At 47.5% G+C, this 18,447-nt stretch overlaps 1 protein-coding gene across 1 annotated transcript in view; it reads right to left on the reverse strand.

Moving 5' to 3' along the window:
- Positions 1 to 18,447, reverse strand: part of LOC310663212 (myosin-6-like) — a 56,622-nt gene that overhangs the window by 28,537 nt on the left and 9,638 nt on the right. Inside the window, 9 exon segments of the mRNA XM_083410905.1 lie at positions 1,309 to 1,436; positions 1,439 to 1,715; positions 4,447 to 4,617; positions 5,392 to 5,541; positions 8,809 to 8,927; positions 9,783 to 9,921; positions 10,953 to 11,056; positions 16,383 to 16,481; positions 18,186 to 18,249. Of these exon segments, the coding sequence (XP_083267031.1) occupies positions 1,309 to 1,436; positions 1,439 to 1,715; positions 4,447 to 4,617; positions 5,392 to 5,541; positions 8,809 to 8,927; positions 9,783 to 9,921; positions 10,953 to 11,056; positions 16,383 to 16,481; positions 18,186 to 18,249 (1,251 nt within the window).

An 18,447-nucleotide genomic window follows, 5' to 3' on the forward strand; every position in this document is an offset into this window, starting at 1 on the left:
CCTCATCAAAGGGATGAGCAAATCAGGTCAATTTTGGTTTCTTTCAGTTCTCTTCTTCTTTTTCAGTCTTAAATTCAGTTCTCCTACATTGGTCTCCTTCCCAATGATTGTCACTGAAATCTCTCCTGTCATTGAAATCTCTCTAACTAACCACTACACCGCGCTGCTCTCATTTCCTACAGTGCCTCTTGCTTCCTTCAATGTATTTTATTTTATTTTATTTAGTTAGTTATTGAATTGATATACAGCTCTATACCCGGAGGTCTCAGGGTAGTTCACAGAATAAAATCAAAATATAAAACCACAAAATACATAATCAAAATAAAACCAACAACTCAATATACCCCCCACAAAAAACACACCTTTTAAAAAGGCATAGGATGTCAATCAAATCAACCAAATAAATGTTTTGGCCTGGCGCCTAAAGATTTATAATGAAGGCGCCAGGCGAACTTCCGTGGGGAGAGCATTCCACAGATGGGGAGCCACTGCAGAGAAGGCCCCGTTCTCGTGTTGCCACCCTCCGGACCTCTCGAGGAGGAGGCACACAAGGAAGGGCCTCAGAAGATGATCTCAGAGTCTAGGTAGGTTCATATGGAAAGAGGCATTTCATATGAGGTATTGAGGTCCTGAGCCATTTAAGACTTTATTGGTCTAAACCAGCACTTTGAATTGGGCCCGGACACTAATTGTTAGCCAGTGCAGTCGGGCCAGGATCAGTATAATATGCTCCGGTGAGCAACCTGGCCGCTGAATTCTGCACTAGCTGAACTGTCTTCAGAGGCAGCCCTACATATAACGCATTGCAGTTACCTAACATTGAGGTTACCAGAGTACAGACAACAGCAGTTAGGCTATCCCTGTCCAGATAGGGGCGTAGCTGGGCCACCCCGGTTAAAAAAATAAATTGCAAACTGAAGCAGAAACGTAGGGAGGTGGACTTAAGGCTGGAAAAAATGAGAAGAAACAGAGAGAACCCAAAGCTAATAGATTCATCTGCCCCCTAATTTGGAGCTGTTATGTACTGAAGTTCTCACCCTGGGCCAGCAGGGGGAGACTGTAGATAGTTATGCAAATAAGGAATCGAAAATGACGTTCAGTGATTGGATAGTTTTAGAAAATTGTTACAGTTACGTTGTACTGGAGCTCTATATAAGCAGGCTGACTGAACCCTTCAGTTCAGTTCTTTTCTGGCCTGTGAATAAACAAGAGCTTGTTTGAAGAATTGCTGTGTCGTCGGATATGTTCACCCACAGCTTAACAGGAGTGTTTTGGGAAATTAAAATGGCAGCCACGCACCCCACCCCCCGGAGTGCCCTGATGCCAGGGCAACTGCCCAAGGATTCTGAGTGCTGGGCCTGGTTTTCTCCTTTCCTCCCTCTCTCCTGCCCACCCATCAATCTCACCAGCCTCCATGCTGGCATAGCTGGAGAAAGCGTAGCAAGGAGCTTGAGGGACGACTTCTGGTAGAGCCCCACCACCGTCTCGTTGAGGGGGTCCTTGTTCTTCTGCAGCCAGCCAAGGATGTTGTAGTCGACGGTGCCAGCGTAATGGACGAGGGAGAAATGGGCCTCCGGCTTGCCCTTGGTGTTGCGCGGCTTCCCAAAGTTGTTCGACTTGCCCAGGTGGTTGTCGTACAGCTTGGCCTTGAAGGTCATGTCGGAGGCTTTCGGGAACATGCACTCCTCCTCCAGGATCGACATGATGCCCAACGGCTGCATGAAAAGAGGGGGGAAATAGAGTCAAAGCAGCAAGTCAGGGAGACCCGGCTAACCATGGTTTCCTGTGGCATCCGAACTGGGAAACTATAGCAAATCGTTCCCTAACAAGCCAGAATATGAAGCCATGGTTTAAAGTGGTTTGGAAGCCGTTAGCCGTAGTGAAATCAGACGAAATCACAGAAGGAGTCGGAAGGACAGGGGAAGAACCCAGAAGAGGTTGAACCATGACCCACCTCCCAGAAAGTGTACAGTAAAGCGAATTTATTTTAGCAAGGCACAACAAGGGTGCTAATGGCCAGTCCCCTTATATTCAGGGTTGTGTTACACAGTGGTAAGGGGCAAAGCAAATCCAGTAACTGGCATTGGGTGAAAAAGAAGGATTGCTTGCCTTTAAAACAAACAAACAAGTTTCTAGCCCTTAACGTGGCAGGGTTCTAGGCTGTGCTTCTACAATCGCATCTCGGCTTAATAAATAAACAAAGGTGCATGAGCTTCATACAACCTTGTTTTCTCCCACTCCTTTCATGCAAACAAGGCAGGGAGCCACAGTTAACTGTGGATTCCTGCTACCTCTGAACTAGGAATGATGCTTAATGGCTTCCTAGCACCTTAACGCCATAGCTTCATAGTCTGGCCTGTTAGTAAATTACTTACTATAGTTTCCCAGTTCAAATGTAATGGGAAACCATGGTTAACTGTTTCTTCCTGACTTATTTGTTTTTTGTTTTTTGTTTTTTAATAATATTTATTCCAATTTTAACAATTACAGAAAAGAATTAACAAAGACAAAATACTGTAAAAATAAAGGGAAAAAACAAGGATAGAGAAAAATTAAAAAATACATAAAAACCACCCCACCACACCACCAACAGTAGAAAAAAACATTAAAAAACACAAAAAACCACTTCCATTTTTCACAATTCCATCCTTCAATAACTTATTTCCTCGACCTCCTCCCACCTCCCTTTTTGTATTCCAGTTATTAATTAAATCAGCAAATTCTTTCCATCTTTCACTGCATGCTCACTTATTTATCTTAATCCATTTGTACCTTATCCTCCCATAAACATCTAAAAAATTGTCTATACTCCAATCTATACTTCCTGACTTATTTGAAAGCAGCTACATAAATGAAATAAAGTTGCATCTGCACCTTTGTAAATACAGAAAGTATTTTGAAGATGCTCTGGCCCACTTTCGAATTCACACTAGCAATTGCCAAACCATTGTTTGGTGATCAGCAATGTCCCCGATGCTCCTGCACTCCCTTCCCTCTTCCATTCCACCCTCCCTTAGCAAGAACCATAATTTATCATGATGTCTGAACTGGCACAAACAGCTGCTGTATAACAAGGTTTGATCACAAACCAGAGACTGAAAACAGGAATAGATTCTGGTTTCAAATCCTGCTTTGAGAGTAAACCATGGTTAGTGGTAACGATGGTTTCACAAATTTGGATGTCATGGACTACAGTTCCCATCCACTTCAGCCAATGCTGGCAGGGGCTGATGGGAGTTGTAGTCCCAAACATCTGTGGGCACCAGGTGGGGGAAGGCTCAGCTAATTAATATTTTTTTCAAAAATCATATTTATTGCTTTTTGAACAATTTAAACATTGCAAAACCAAACAAAAACAGAAAAATAAAAACCAATGCAATACAATAAAAAGACACTACATAACACTAAACACATTGAACAAAACAAAACAAAACAATTTAAAACACTCAAACAATTTCAATATAAAGAGAGGGAAGGAGGGAAAGCGAGAGGCTCCGACTGGGTGAGGCTTGGAGGCAGGGCCGGATTTAGGTTTGATGAGCCCTAAGCTACTGAAGGTGGGATGCAGGTGGCGCTGTGGGTTAAACCACAGAGCCTAGGACTTGCCGATCAGAAGGTCAGCGGTTCGAATCCCCGCAACGGGGTGAGCTCCTGTTGCTCGGTCCCTGCTCCTGCCAACCTAGCAGTTCGAATGCACGTCAAAGTGCAAGTAGATAAATAGGTACCACTCCGGCGGGAAGGTAAATGGTGTTTCCGTGCGCTGCTCTGGTTCGCCAGAAGTGGCTTAGTCATGCTGGCCACATGACCCGGAAACTGTACGCCGGCTCCCTCGGCCAATAAAGCGAGATGAGCGCCGCAACCCCAGAGTCGGTCACGACTGGACCTAATGGTCAGGGGTCCCTTTACCCTTAAGCTACTGAAGGTAATGGGGCCCTTTATATGTCCAGCTGTCCTTTGTCAACAACAAATTGTTGCTGTTTTTGTTGTTGAATATATATGGTAATTTATGGACCTAAAGGTATCTAAAGCCACAAAACACTGTTGCTGTATGTAGGTATTGTTTTATTTATTTTTTATCTTATATTTTGGAAATGTGCATCCAGTTTTTTCCCCTTTAATTTTTTTGGGGGTGCCCCCCCCCCAAGGGAGTGGGGCCCTAAGCTATAGCTCGTTTAGCTTATACATGAATCTGGCACTGCTTGGAGGGCACTCCTGATTACCAGACCCCAGTTTGGGGATCAGCAGTGCAGTGCCTGTACCTCAAAGAGCCAAATAGGGCAAGACCTTGAATCTTCCCTGTTGCTGTTTTTCCTTTAGGTCCAAAGGATTGTGGGACAGAGGGGGCAAATTGGGAAGCCAATGATAAACCCTTCCCCTCCCTCCTGTTTCCCTGATCTCGGTATGCAGGCGTGATTCCTTCCCTCAGAGAGCACCTCATAACCACACCTTCTCGATGAGGTCGATGCAGGCCTGGAGGTCCATGCCGAAGTCGATGAAGACCCAGTCGATCCCTTCTTTCTTGTACTCTTCCTGCTCCAGTACGAACATGTGGTGGTTGAAGAACTGCTGCAGCTTCTCGTTGGTGAAGTTGATGCAGAGCTGCTCAAAGCTGTTGAACTGAGACAGGGAGCGAGGAAGGGAAACGAAATCAAGGACTCGAGCAATTTGAAAAACCAGTCTGTCCAGGGTTCAAAGCCCCACTCTGCTATGATGATGATGATAATAATAATGATAATAATAATAATAATATTTATTTATACCCCACTGATCTAGCTGGGTTTCTCCAGCCAGTCTGGGCGACTCCCAACAGAATAATAATAATAAAGCAATAAAACACGAAACATTAAAAACTTCCCTAAACAGGGCTGCCTTCAGATGTCTTCTAAAAGTCAGATAGTTGTTTATTTCCTTGACATCTGCTGGGCGGGCATTCCAAAGGGCGGGCGCCACTACTGAGAAGGCCCTCTGCCTGGTTCCCGGTAACCTGACTTCTCGCAAGGAGGAAACCGCCAGAAGGCCTTTGGAGCTGGACCTCAGTGTCCAGGCAGAACGATGGGGGTGGAGACGCTCCTTCAGGTCTACTGAGCCTTTGAGGCTGCTTAGGGCTTTAAAGGTCAGCACCAACACTTTGAATTGTGCTCAGAAACGTACTATGAGGCTAACTGGGTGACCTTGGGCAAATCACAAACCCTTAGCCTAACCTAGCCAAGCTGAGGACGGATGAGCAGCTCAGAAAACAAGTCACACTTGGAAAGAAACAAAACATGACAGGCTTGTGGTCTGCTGAACAAACCGTGTTCCCCCCAATAGGAAGAGACCAGTCCTCCAGGTAGGGGATATCTACCTAAGGGCAATGATCCTATGTTGTTACACCCACCGCAATGTACTCACGTCAAAGATCTCGAATCCTGCGATGTCCAGCACCCCGATGAAATACTGCCGGGGTTGTTTGGTCTCCAATGAGTTGTTGATCCTGACCACCATCCAGCTGAACATTTTTTCATACACAGACTTGGCCAGGGCCCCAATGGAGTAGTACACCTGAGCAGAGGAGCCAGGGGAGGAAGGAAAGGAAAAGTGAGCAACACTTTGGGGAAAGCAATCTGAGCCCCTGTGCCTGGTGGTGCCCTCCATATTTTTTTGGACTCAGCTCCCATCAACCCCAGCTGGCATGCTTGGAGTTGCAGAAAAATAATTCAAGAGTGCATAAGCAGGTGCAGAGCAGGCCTCAGCACCAGATTCTGCACAAGCATGGCAGGGACTAATGTCCTGGCCAGGTAGAGTAGGCAAATGGAGCCTAGTCTTCTGATGGTAAATTGTTCAAACTGATTTTTAGTACAGTCATACCTCGGGTTACAGACGCTTCGGGTTACGTGATTTCAGGTTATGCACTGCGCTGAACCTGGAAGTACCGGAACGGGTTACTTCCAGGTTTCGGCACATGCGCAGAAGTGCTAAATCGCAACCCGTGTGTGCGCAGTGCTGTGGGTTGCGGACGCTGCGGGTTGCGAACGTGCTTCCTGCACGGATCACATTTGCAACCCGAGCGTCCACTGTACAGTGGTGCCTCGCAAGACGAAATTAATTCGTTCTGCGAGTTTTTCCGTTCTACGAGTTTTTTCGTCTTGTGATGCACCACTGCGTATTGACGGTTTCCCATAGGAAGGCATTGGCGGCTTTAAAAAAAAGGCGCAAGACGTTCCGTCTTGCGAAGCAAGCCCATAGGGAAATCTGTCTTGCGAAGCAACTCAGAAAACGAAAAACTCTTTCGTCTTGCGAGTTTTTCGTCTTCCAAGGCATTCGTCTTGCGAGGTACCACTGTACTGTGTTTTTACAGTGCTGTAAGCTGCCATGGGACCTCATGTCGAAGGGCAGAAAAGACTCCAGCATTGTGACTGTGGCTCATGTTTCATTAGTCCCAAAACATAAAACGAGCGAAGTCACAACTAAAGAACTTAAACTGGTGGAATATACGCAGCTTGCGGAGCTAACACATAGAATAAGAGAACAAGAAGAACATACGTTTAAAGAAGACTGGAAAATGTTTATTGACTATATGGAGGGAAACTGTGTTTATTTGAAAACATGGGCAGCAGTAAGATAAATTCAGCAGTGTAAATAAGTTTTGATGGATGTAACAATGGAATACTGAATGGTTTAGTTTATATAAAATATGCAGGGATTTGTGTTATGCGAAATGAACCACGGAAAGAGAAGAAGGGAAGTCCTTAGTATTTTAAGGTTGCTTAAATGAATATTCTAAAATGTAAAACAGAAAATTTAATAAAAATTAAAGGGAAAAATACATAATCTTCAGCAGTATCAAGTTATATGGGCTCTGAGCAAGGAGTCCTGCTGCCTTCACTGTGAGCACCTCTCTCTCTCTCTCTTTCAAAGGCTGCCGAGTCCCCAGCCCCCCAAAACCACAGCATTTTCTAAAATGCCCCAGGGAAGAAGGCAGACTGCCCGCTCATTCCTTGACCAGTGGTTCTCAAAGGGAGAGGATGGCTAGGACCATCAAAGAAACATATAAACATTTTCAGTGTAGTGTGGTATAGCATAGTTTCAAAATATTTATTCTTATCTGCAGAGTATGGATAGATATCTTTTCAAAACCAAGCCCTGCTAGGAGTCATTTCTTTCTTGTTTTCCAATGTGCTGTATTTATCAATTAGAAAATTGGTGTGGCACAGGGAAATTTTGATTTTGAAACTGTGACCCAGAGGGGGGGAAAGTTTGTGAATTGCTGCCCTAGACCAAATGGCTCCTCAGGTCCAGAGTTCCTTTGGTGACCTCTGTTTTAACCCCCACCCCACCCAATTTTAGGCACCTCGTACCCCAATTTTGTGACTTTGCTGCATGACCTGACTGCAAACAAGACTGATCCCTGCCATGGTGGCTGATGATGATGAACTTGTGCATAAGGGATTTTATTTGCGGCCTCTGAACTGTTTGTTCCGTTATTTTCAGCTGTCGAACTCAGGGCGGAGCAGAACGTCTGGGTGACAGGTGCACCCTGAACAGAGGCCGGCACCCCCCAAACCCAACGCCCCAGGCAGTCATCTGGGTCACCTAAATCCAACCAGGCTCATTCCAGCTAAGCGGTTGGGTTTTTTTTTTAGAAAGGTTTCGATCCCTCCTTTTTTTAGAAGGGTTTCTATCCTTTATTATGACAACAACAATTCAACAACCCTGGGCCTAACATTACATTTCTATTCACGATTAATTAGAAGTTGGTTCTCCCCGTTTCCACAACAGTTTGTGATGTTATTGTTAGTTTGTTTGTTTTTAAAAAGTTCTCGTGGGAATTCATCCGCATTTTAGTGCTCCAGTCTCCTAATATAAACATTTTTGGGAATGCAACCTTGCCCAAAACACTCACGGTTGCAAAGAAACTTTCTCTAACGTAATGCATGTCGATGTGTTATTTTCACTAATATATACATTTTAAAAAGGTAAAGGTAAAGGTACCCCTGCCCGTACGGGCCAGTCTTGACAGACTCTAGGGTTGTGCGCCCATCTCACTCAAGAGGCCGGGGGCCAGCGCTGTCCGAAGACACTTCCGGGTCACGTGGCCAGCGTGACATCGCTGCTCTGGCGAGCCAGAGCCGCACACGGAAACGCCGTTTACCTTCCCGCTAGTAAGCGGTCCCTATTTATCTACTTGCACCTGGGAGTGCTTTCGAACTGCTAGGTTGGCAGGCACTGGTACCGAACAACGGGAGCGCACCCCGCCACGGGGATTTGAACCGCCGACCTTTCGATCGGCAAGCCCTAGGCACTGAGGCTTTTACCCACAGCGCCACCCGCGTCCCTATATATACATTTTAGTGCACGTTAATTGTGATGGGGTGAGGGAACAGCATTGCAAGGTTTGGAGAAGTGCAAATTTCGAAGGAGGGCTGTGTTTCGGTGCATGCATTGTTACAAATTGCAAATTGCCTAAGTTTGCCTTTAAATGGAAACTGGGTCAAATTTCTCCCCAACTCCAGTCTGAACTGATGCGAATAATGAGGCCAGTGCCATCAACGCCAGCAGCTGCACCTGTGTCAAGCTTGCCCAACTGTAAATACCCTATAATGGTGTTTTTCAACCTTGGAACCCCAGGTAGGACTACAACTCCCATCATCCCCTGATGTTGTAGGACTACAACTACCATCATCCCCTGCTAGCTTAGCCAATAGTTAAGGCTGATGGCAGCTGTAGTGTTACAACACCTGGGAACCCAAGGCTGAAGAAAAATAGCCTGCCACACCCTCTGGAACCCGAGGCCCCGCTGCAGCGCGGCCTGCAAAAAGTCATCCTCACCTGTTGGACATTTTGCCCCTTGGTGACATATTCGTTGCCAACCTTCACCCTCGGGTGGCAGAGACCCTTGAGGAGGTCGGCTGAGTTCAGGCCCATCAGGTAGGCAGATTTATCTGCATCTGGGGAGGAAAGGAAATATGGATGGTAGATACCGTGGGTGGGATCCTATATTTTCTACTCCTGCAACTTATTTTTTAAGGGTTGAAGGCGTCTGTCCATTTCAGCTTTGCTATGTTTTTCCTTTCTTCAATCTTAAGGTCAGTTCTCCACCTCAATCTGCAATTTTGTTTTATTTTTTAAAGCAAGGCCTCGCCAACAAATTTCTCCTGGTACTACACACACGATGGTACGTCATTTTGCCTAATATCTGAACCTCTGCAAAGCAATCCCCCCTAATTTAATGCATTTTGGGATGGTATTCCCCCCCCCCACATACATTTTAATAGACACACCATCCTAGTACAGTGGTGCCCTGCAAGACAAATGCCTCGCAAGACGGAAAACCCGCTAGACGAAAGGGTTTTCCATTTTTCAATGCGCTTCGCAGGACGAATTTCTCTATGGGCTTGCTTCGCAAGACGAAAATGTCTTGCGATTCTTGCAATTTTTTTCCGCTCCCCACCTCCTTTTTCTAAGGCACTAAGCTGCTAATAGCCTTTTGGCAGCTAATCCGCTAATCCCTTAAGCCTTTAATAGCCGCTAATAGCCGCTAAACTGCTAATCGCGCTAATCCGCTAATGGGCTTGCTTCGCAAGACGAAAAAACCGCTAGACGAAGAGACTCGCGGAACGGATTCTTTTCGTCTTGCAAGGCACCACTGTATATTTATTCTTCGTGCACGTGACTTGGCTGGAGGACTACAAAATTCAGAGAAGTGCTCATTTTTGAGGACGGCTGTGCAAATCCCTTTCCCGCTTCTCCCTGACATTCCCCTTTATCCGACAGATCTCTCCTGCCCTTTCCAAACCACACACCTTCGGTCCCCTCGGCTTCAGCCTGCTCCTCCCTCTGTTTCTGCTTAAATTTCATGTTGCCGTAGTGCATGATGGCGCCAGTCAGCTTGTAAACCCCGACTTTCTCCTCTGGGGTGAAACCCAGGACATCAAAGGCGCTCTGTGTATATATGGAAGGGGGGGAGAAAGAAAGAAAGAAAGAAAGAAAGAAAGAAAGAAAGAAAGAAAGAAAGAAAGAAAGAAAACATCACCAAGGACGCTTCTCAAATTGGCACCATTCACTTTTGACACCCCCCCCCCACACACTACATTTCTTGCACTCCAGGAGCTGCCAGCAGGTGGTGCTGTTCCAGTTCTGTAGCCACAAGTTAGCTCTCCCTTATGAAATACAGTGGTACCTCGGGTTACATACGCTTCAGGTTACAGACTCCGCTAACCCAGAAATACAGTGGTACCTCGGGTTACATACGCTTTAGGTTACAGACTCCGCTAACCCAGAAATAGTACCTCGGGTTAAGAACTTTGCTTCAGGATGAGAACAGAAATCATGCTCCGGGGGCACGGCGGCAGCAGGAGGCCCCATTAGCTAAAGTGGTGCTTCAGGTTAAGAACAGTTTCAGGTTAAGAACGGACCTCCGGAACGAATTAAGTACTTAACCCGAGGTACCACTGTATGCAGAAATGGAGAAACTTACCGGAAGAGTAAGAAATTAAGATAACAAACTTTTTATAAAAGAATGGAAATGGTTTATTGAGTATTGACAGATAAATTGTAAACAGGTCAGAACATTGGCAGGGTTATTGTAATAACCTGCAGTTTTATAAGAGTATATATTTAAAGGAGATGAATAAATGAGCAAATTAAGATGAATAAATGAGCAAATTAAGTTCATTTGGATATGCAGAAGATATCAAAAACAAATTTAAGGAACCGCAGAAAGAAGGAGAAGGAAGTCTAGCTTTGAAATGTTAAAATGATGGTAAAATTATTGAAATGTATAAACCTGAAAAAGCATTTAAAAAATACAAGATAGCTCTATCCAGGGATTGCTACACCCAGGATTTTGGTCATCTTTTTCAATATGGCGCCCTCTGAGAGACCAAATTTTGGCACCCCTAAATGGATCTTCTTAACACATGGAAATTGGCTGACGTCCCTTCCCCTCCCTGGGTTTATGCAAAGAGACTCACGTCTGTAGCCATCAGCTCCTCTGAGTCGTCGATGGAGGCCACAGTCACCTCTCCTTGGGAGATGTAGCTGTAGTCATAGGGGTTGTTTGTGACCAGAAGCAGGTCTTTTGGGGAAAGAAACAGGGGAATGAAGAGGGGGGTTAACAGCAGGCTGTGTTCAGGGCATCACTCCCCAGAAACCATCCGCTCAAAGAAAGATTTGGCCACAATGTGGATATTTCATTTAAACCCATTTAAACTTATTGTAGATTTATAGTTAGACTTGTTATCGCCTGGTTTCGGAAAGACTCGCATCCTTATCAAATTGGCTTAGCAGAGTTTGGTAACTGCCCCTAATGGGGAAACTGACCAAGAAAATACAGCGTAGCTAAAGGAAAAAGGAGACAGCGTGGTTTGGTGGTTAGAGCAGGGTTTCTCAAACCTGGGTCTCCAGCTGTTTGCAGACTACAATTCCCATCGTCCTTGACCGCCGGCTAACAAGGGATGGTCAACACTGTGAGTTGGGAAGGCCGCTCCCCCCTCTGGCTGATTCCATCTGGCCCAGGGGGCGGGGCCCAGACCGACTCACCATCGCCACAGCTTAAGAGGCCTCAGGAGGCACAGGGACATTGCTGCTGCTGCACTGTGAGTTGGGAAGGCCGCTCCCCCCTCTGGCTGATTCCACCTGGCCCAGGGGGCGGGGCCCAGACTCCCCTCTGCTATAGACACTGGTGCTGCTGCAGCAAATGTTAAAAATGTTTTTATTTATTTTAAAGTATTTTAAAGGGGTTTTTACTTTTTACTTTGTTGTTCCACCATGTACGGTGGTTTTTATTGATGTATGTTTATATTGTTCCGTTTTATTTTGGTTTGGGGTTGGTTATTGAGTGGGGTGGGGACTGGTGTTGCTTGGTACAATTGTTTTGTTGTTTTGTTGTTTTTTTGTTTTTGTTTTGCTTTGTTTTGTTTTGTTTTGCTTTTTTGTTTTTTGTTTTTGTTTTTTTGCTTGCTTTCTACTTGTAAATGGAGGTTGGTATGAGGCTTGGGATTGCTACCGTGGTGGGGCGAGGGAGGTATGGCGGTGGGGGCAGATGTTATAGGCGAAGGGGATCGAGATATGGATATGCTCGTACCCCTTCCAATCTGCGCCCCATCCCGAGGAACGAGGGTAGGGTGAGCAAGGATAACTCACCTCCGTCACTGGTGTTGTGCAATGCCAGGTCTATAGGCAACAAAACCGCCACCCTGCGAGATTTCTTTATCTCGCAGGGGGTCGACCTGGCTTGTGTGACGGAGACCTGGGTGCGCGAAGGGGATACTGTTACCCTACGAGAGATGGCGCCCCCAGGTTTCTCCGTCCTCCACCAGTCGCGGACTGTGGGCCGGGGGGGAGGGGTGGCACTATTAATCCGGGAAGATTGTTCTTTCAGGGCTCTACCATCGCCATCGATCCCCGGCATTGAATGTGTTGGCCTAGTGTGGGGCTCCGAGGTGAGCTTGGCTGTCTGGCTGGTGTACCGGCCACCTAGCGCACCAGCAGCCACCCTGTCAGGCCTGCTGGAGGCTGTGGCTGGCTGGGCCTTGGAGTTCCCTAACCTATTGGTATTGGGGGACTTCAACATCCATGCTGATGCCGCTCCCTCCTCACAGGCTCTGGACCTGGTGTCTTCCATGGCGACACTAGGGCTCTCCCAGTTTGTTTCGGGCCCCACACATCAAGCAGGCCACACGCTGGATTTGATCTTTGGTGTCGGTATAGATGTGATCATGTTTCCCTCAATGAAGGTGCCATGGTCTGATCACTGCGCTCTGAAAGCCAGGATTGACGTTCCACCCCCACCCTGCTTAGGTGGCGAGCCGATTTGGGCTCGCCCGCAGAGGCTGATGGACCCTGATAGATTCCGTCAGGCCTTGCGGGACCTTGCTCCCCCTGGCGACTCATTGACTGAGCTTATTGAGGGCTGGAATACCCAGCTCCTAGCAGCCATCGATGAGATCGCGCCTAAGCGCCCTCTGCGACCCCGCAGAAACCGGGCTCCCTGGTTTACCGAGGAGCTTCGGAAAATGAAGCGGGACCTCAGACGGCTAGAGCGAGTATGGCGGGGTGCCCGTGACGGAGCCTCAAGAACATCTTATAGGGTTTTTATGAAAACCTATGAGATGGCAGTGAAGGCCGCTAAGAAGTCCTACTTCTCGGCCTCCATTGCATCCGCTAGCTCTCGCCCGGCGCAATTATTTAGTATAATTAGGACCTTAACGTCCCTTGAAGGACAGCCAAATTTAAATAACAATTCGACACACAGCTGTGAGGCATTTGCGAGCTTTTTTGCGGAGAAGGTCCTGTTGCTCCGCCATGACCTCCCTGCCAATTTGGACACAATAAGGGAACTGGAGGCCCCTCGACTGTCCTCGGGTCCAGTATTGGACCACTTTGACCGGATATCCCCAGCCGATGTGGACAGACTCCTCCGAGCTGGAAAGCCCACCACCTGTCCTCTTGACCCGTGCCCGTCTTGGCTGATTAGAGCGTGTCCAGACGAGGTGCGGGCCCCCCTGGGTGATATCATCAATTTGTCCCTTGGCACCGGGACATTCCCAGGGGAACTGAAGGAGGCAGTGGTGCGCCCGCTCTTAAAGAAAACATCATTAGATCCTTTAGATCTATCCAATTACCGCCCGGTTTCGAATCTTCCATTCCTGGGTAAGGTGATTGAGAGAGCGGTTGCTGAACAGCTTGGTAGGTTTCTGGATGAGACATCGGCTCTCGATCCATTCCAGTCCGGCTTCCGCGCTGGTCATGGGACCGAGACGGCTCTGGTCGCCCTAACAGATGATCTCCGCAGGCAGCTGGATCGAGGCGGGTCGGGGCTGCTGATTCTTCTAGACCTGTCAGCAGCCTTCGACATGGTCGATCACGAACTCCTGGACCACCGCCTTGCCGACGTGGGGATCCAGGGCACAGTCCTTCAATGGCTGCGCTCGTTTCTCTCTGGTCGGGGACAGAGGGTGGCGCTTGGGGGGGAATTGTCATCGCGCCACTCCCTGGTGTGTGGAGTGCCTCAGGGTGCGATTCTCTCTCCGATGCTTTTTAACATCTTTATGCGCCCCCTCGCCCAGCTTGTCCGGAGTTTTGGGCTGGGCTGCCATCAGTATGCTGATGACACCCAACTCTATCTGTTGATGGATGGCCATCCTGACTCGGCCCCAGACACACTGACCAGATGCCTGGAAGCTGTGGCTGGATGGTTTCGTGGGAGCCGGTTGAAGTTAAATCCTTCGAAGACAGAGGTCCTCTGGCTGGGACGGGGCGATATGGGATTGAGGGGGCAACTCCCATCTCTTGCGGGGGTGCAACTAGTGCCAGCATCGTCCGTTAAGAGTTTGGGTGTAATCTTCGATACCTCCCTCTCTATGGAGGCGCAGATTACAGCTATAACAAAGGCGGCTTTTTTTCATCTCCGCCAAGCTAAGCAGTTGGCTCCTTATCTCTCTCGCCCTGACCTAGCCACTGTGATCCACGCGACGGTCACCTCCAGACTGGATTATTGTAACTCGCTCTACGTGGGGCTGCCCTTGAGACTGACCCAGAAACTCCAACGGGTGCAGAATGCCGCAGCGAGACTCCTTATGGGGTCGTCACTGCGAGATCACATTCATCCAGTACTATATCAGCTGCACTGGCTCCCGGTGGAGTACAGGATCAGGTTTAAGGTGCTGGTTTTAACCTTTAAAGCCCTATACGGCCTAGGACCCTCGTACCTGCGGGACCGCCTCTCCTGGTATGCCCCACAGAGAAACCTACGGTCTGCAAATAAAAACATCCTGAAGGTCCCAGGCCTCAGAGAGGTTAGGCTGGCCTCAACTAGAGCCAGAGCTTTCTCGGCTGTGGCACCAATCTGGTGGAACGCTCTGTCACAAGAGACTAGGGCCCTGCGGGACCTGACATCTTTCCGCAGGGCCTGTAAGACAGAGCTGTTCCACCAGGCCTTTGGTCAGGGCGCAGCCTGACCCCCTCCTCTGGCAATCTGCACAGGGTCCTGCTTGCTGGTTGCCATCAATTTGTTTCTGATTGATTTTATGGTGGAAAGTTTTTAGAATGTCGGATTGTTTTTATTGTTGTTAGCCGCCCTGAGCCCGGCTTTGGCTGGGGAGGGCGGGGTATAAATAAAATTTATTATTATTATTATTATTATTGTAGTCCAAAAACAGCTGGTGATCCGAGTCTGGGAAACACTGGGTTAGAGCGTCAGACCAGAACCTGGGAGAGACCAGGGTTCAAATTAAGCTCACTGGGTGACTTCGGGCTGCTTGATGCCTCTCCGCCTAACCTACCTGGCGGGGTTGTTGTGAGAATAAAATGGAGGTGAAGAAGACAACCATGAGTTCCTCAGAGGAAAGATGGGATGTAATAAATAAATAATTTTACAACTGACTGGTACTGTTCTGTGGATAAGGTAAGAATAAAGGTAAAAGTACCCCTGCCCGTTCGGGCCAGTCTTGCCAGACTCTAGGGTTGTGCGCCCATCTCACTTAAGAGGCCGGGGGCCAGCGCTGTCCGGAGACACTTCTGGGTCACATGGCCAGCGTGACAAGCTGCATCTGGCGAGCCAGCGCAGCACACGGAATAGCACATGGAATAGCAAGAATAGCAATCCTGAATTTCCGCAGACGTCAAGATTGTTCACCCCACACTTTTCAATGCATTTCCCTTTCCTATACTGCAGAAAGTTCGCTTGCCGCACTAGACTGGCAGAGCCCTTTATTCTGCTTGATTACTGCAATGCGCTGTTTGTGGGGCTGCCCTTGTATATAGTCTAGAAGCTGCAGATAATGCAGAATGCGGGGGCCAAACAGTTCACAGGCAACTGGCAACATACTACACTTCTGCTGAGAGATGGGTTGCCAGTTTGTTACAGAATCAGGTGCAAGGTTCTTGTGTTAATTCACACCTCAGGACCAAATTCTCTTTAGGACCGTATGGGCCCTTACGTTCTGCCTCGATCACTGAGAATGTCTGATGGAGCATTTCTGGTGGTTCCCCCATGTCCCAAAGGCTTGGTCAGCCTTCACTAGGGACCAAGCCTTGAGTGTAGCAGGACCTGGCCGGTGGAACTGCTTGCCACTAAAGGTTCAGCAGGAATCGCCCCAGCCTTCTTTTAGGCATCCCCGAAAAGCAGTGTTGTTTAGACAGGCCTTTGAATCGGGAACCTCCGTTTAACTAATCAGCATTTATTTGATGTTTCTACTGATGTCTTTACGAATGTTTTTATTTATGCTATTGTAAATTTGTTTACGGGATACTACCTTGCTGTGTTTTTTTTATTATGAAAGAGCAGTCTATAAAATCTAAAATAAAAATAAATAAATGTGCAAACCTAAAGTTCTGGTATACACATGAATTCCCCCCCCCCGCCCCCCGGTTATGGAGAAACACAAAACCCAAATACTCACCCAGAAGCTCTGGCTTCTTGTTGGAAAGGATCTGGTAGAATATATGGTAGTTTCTCTCAGCTTTGAGCTGGAAAATCACCCGGGACTTTTCCAGGAGATCTGAGAGACAAGGGACGGGGGGCTGTGTGAATACTGAATTGATGCAAGCTGTGTAAAATCTAGAACAGCCACTTACACCTTGCCAAAAAGCAACAACACAAAAAACACATAGTTGCACAGGATTGGCATATATTAATTTATATGCCTAGATGCAAATTTAGATATCACTACTACACATAAGTATTTATTTATTTGCTTATCCTTTTAGGCTCTCTCAGAGCAGCGTACAAAATCAGTTCTAAGACACTCCTTGCCCTCAGGTATAGCAAATGGGGAAGAGGGGAAATATCAGTTTTTTAATGGATGAAACAGGTTAGTTGCTTTTAGAGTTTGTAGAGATGGTTTCATTTGCATTAGAGTTTGTTGAATTGATATTATTGTTATCAGAGCTTGTGTTTCTATTTCATTCTGTTTTTAATTTTATAATGAAATTATTTTAGAATGTTTTATTGTTTTACTGTTGTTAGCCCTCTGAGCCTGGCTTCGGCTGGGGAGGGCAGGATATAAATAAAAATTATTATTATTATTATTATTATTATTATTATTATTATTATTACTATTACTATGTACAGCCCTCCAATGGCTTTACATCGTGAAGTTTCCTGTAAATTTGTTTTAATAATAACAACTGCTACTCTTTCTCAGCTGGAGTATGTATGGCGGGATAAGGAATTTGAAGAGGGAGGCAAGAGTTGCCAAGCTTTTTGGGCCAGTGGAATATTTGGGGAAGTGCAGTGGGTGCCAGTCACAAGATGGCTTCCGTGGAGTGTGCGGCATAGCACAAGATGGCTGCCGTGGAGTGTGTGGCATAGCACAAGATGGCTGCCGTGCAGTGTGCGGCATAGCACAAGATGGCTGCCGTGGAGTGTGTGGCATAGCACAAGATGGCTGCCGTGGTGTGTGTGGCATAACACAAGATGGCTGCCGTGGAGTGTGTGGCATAGCACAAGATGGCTGCCGTGGTGTGTGTGGCATAACACAAGATGGCTGCCGTGGAGTGTGTGGCATAGCACAAGATGGCTGCCGTGGTGTGTGTGTCATAGCACAAGATGGCTGCTGCAGGGTGTGTGGCATAACACAAGATGGCTGCTGCAGGCATAGCTGTCAACTTACAGATTTGAAAATAAGGGATCAGCAGCCAAAATAAGGGATTTTCTGGGCACAAGTATGTTCAACTTCTGAGCCCCTCCGAGCCAAAGGCAGAAAGCCCAGCCAGCAGCCAAACGAAGCCTCAAGCGGTGGTTCCCGCAGCACAGCAACCTTGCAAAGGGGATGCAGCAAGGGAAACCACCGTCACCTCTCCGCTGGGAAGCGCTGAGCAAAGGCGAGTCCCCAGGCAACGCGGCCGATTTGTTCGGCACAAGGCATGCAAGCTCCACCCCCCAGTCGTTCTTAGACTCCTTATTGGGTGAGCAACGCAGCCTAGCAACACAGTTGGAGCCTCCCTCCTCCCTGGCCGGCAGGGAGGGAGGGAGAGGAGCTGCTTCCTTTGAAACCCAGGAAATTTAAGGGACATCATCAATAAGGGACAGCAGCGGGACACGGCGCTGGGATAAGGGACTTTCCCGCCAAATAAGGGACGGTTGGCAGCTATGGCTGCAGGGTGTGTGGCATAACACAAGGTGGATGCTGTGGGGGACAGAAACACAGCTGGACGCACAGATCAGACAGACCGATCAAACTTCCCTTTGCAGTCTGACTTACAGGTTTCTATGTCGGCTGATGCCAACTTTCCCGTTGCCCCGAAGTGGATTCGAATGAATTTACCCTAGACAGAAAAAGGAGGGCATGACTATATGAGAGCGCTGGACTCTGATAAAGAAGTCTTGGGTTCAAATCATCCTCTAAGCTGTGAAGTTCATGGGGTGGCTTCGGGTAAGGCAGATTCTACCTCTATGCGCTGCCAAGCCTACCTAGCAGGGGTGTTAGGCAACAATGCCATTCTGAACTATTTTGAGGGAGAACG

Source organism: Podarcis tiliguerta (genome assembly GCF_965153285.1).
Source record: "Podarcis tiliguerta genome assembly, chromosome: 13".
NCBI classification, from domain to species: domain Eukaryota; kingdom Metazoa; phylum Chordata; class Lepidosauria; order Squamata; family Lacertidae; genus Podarcis; species Podarcis tiliguerta.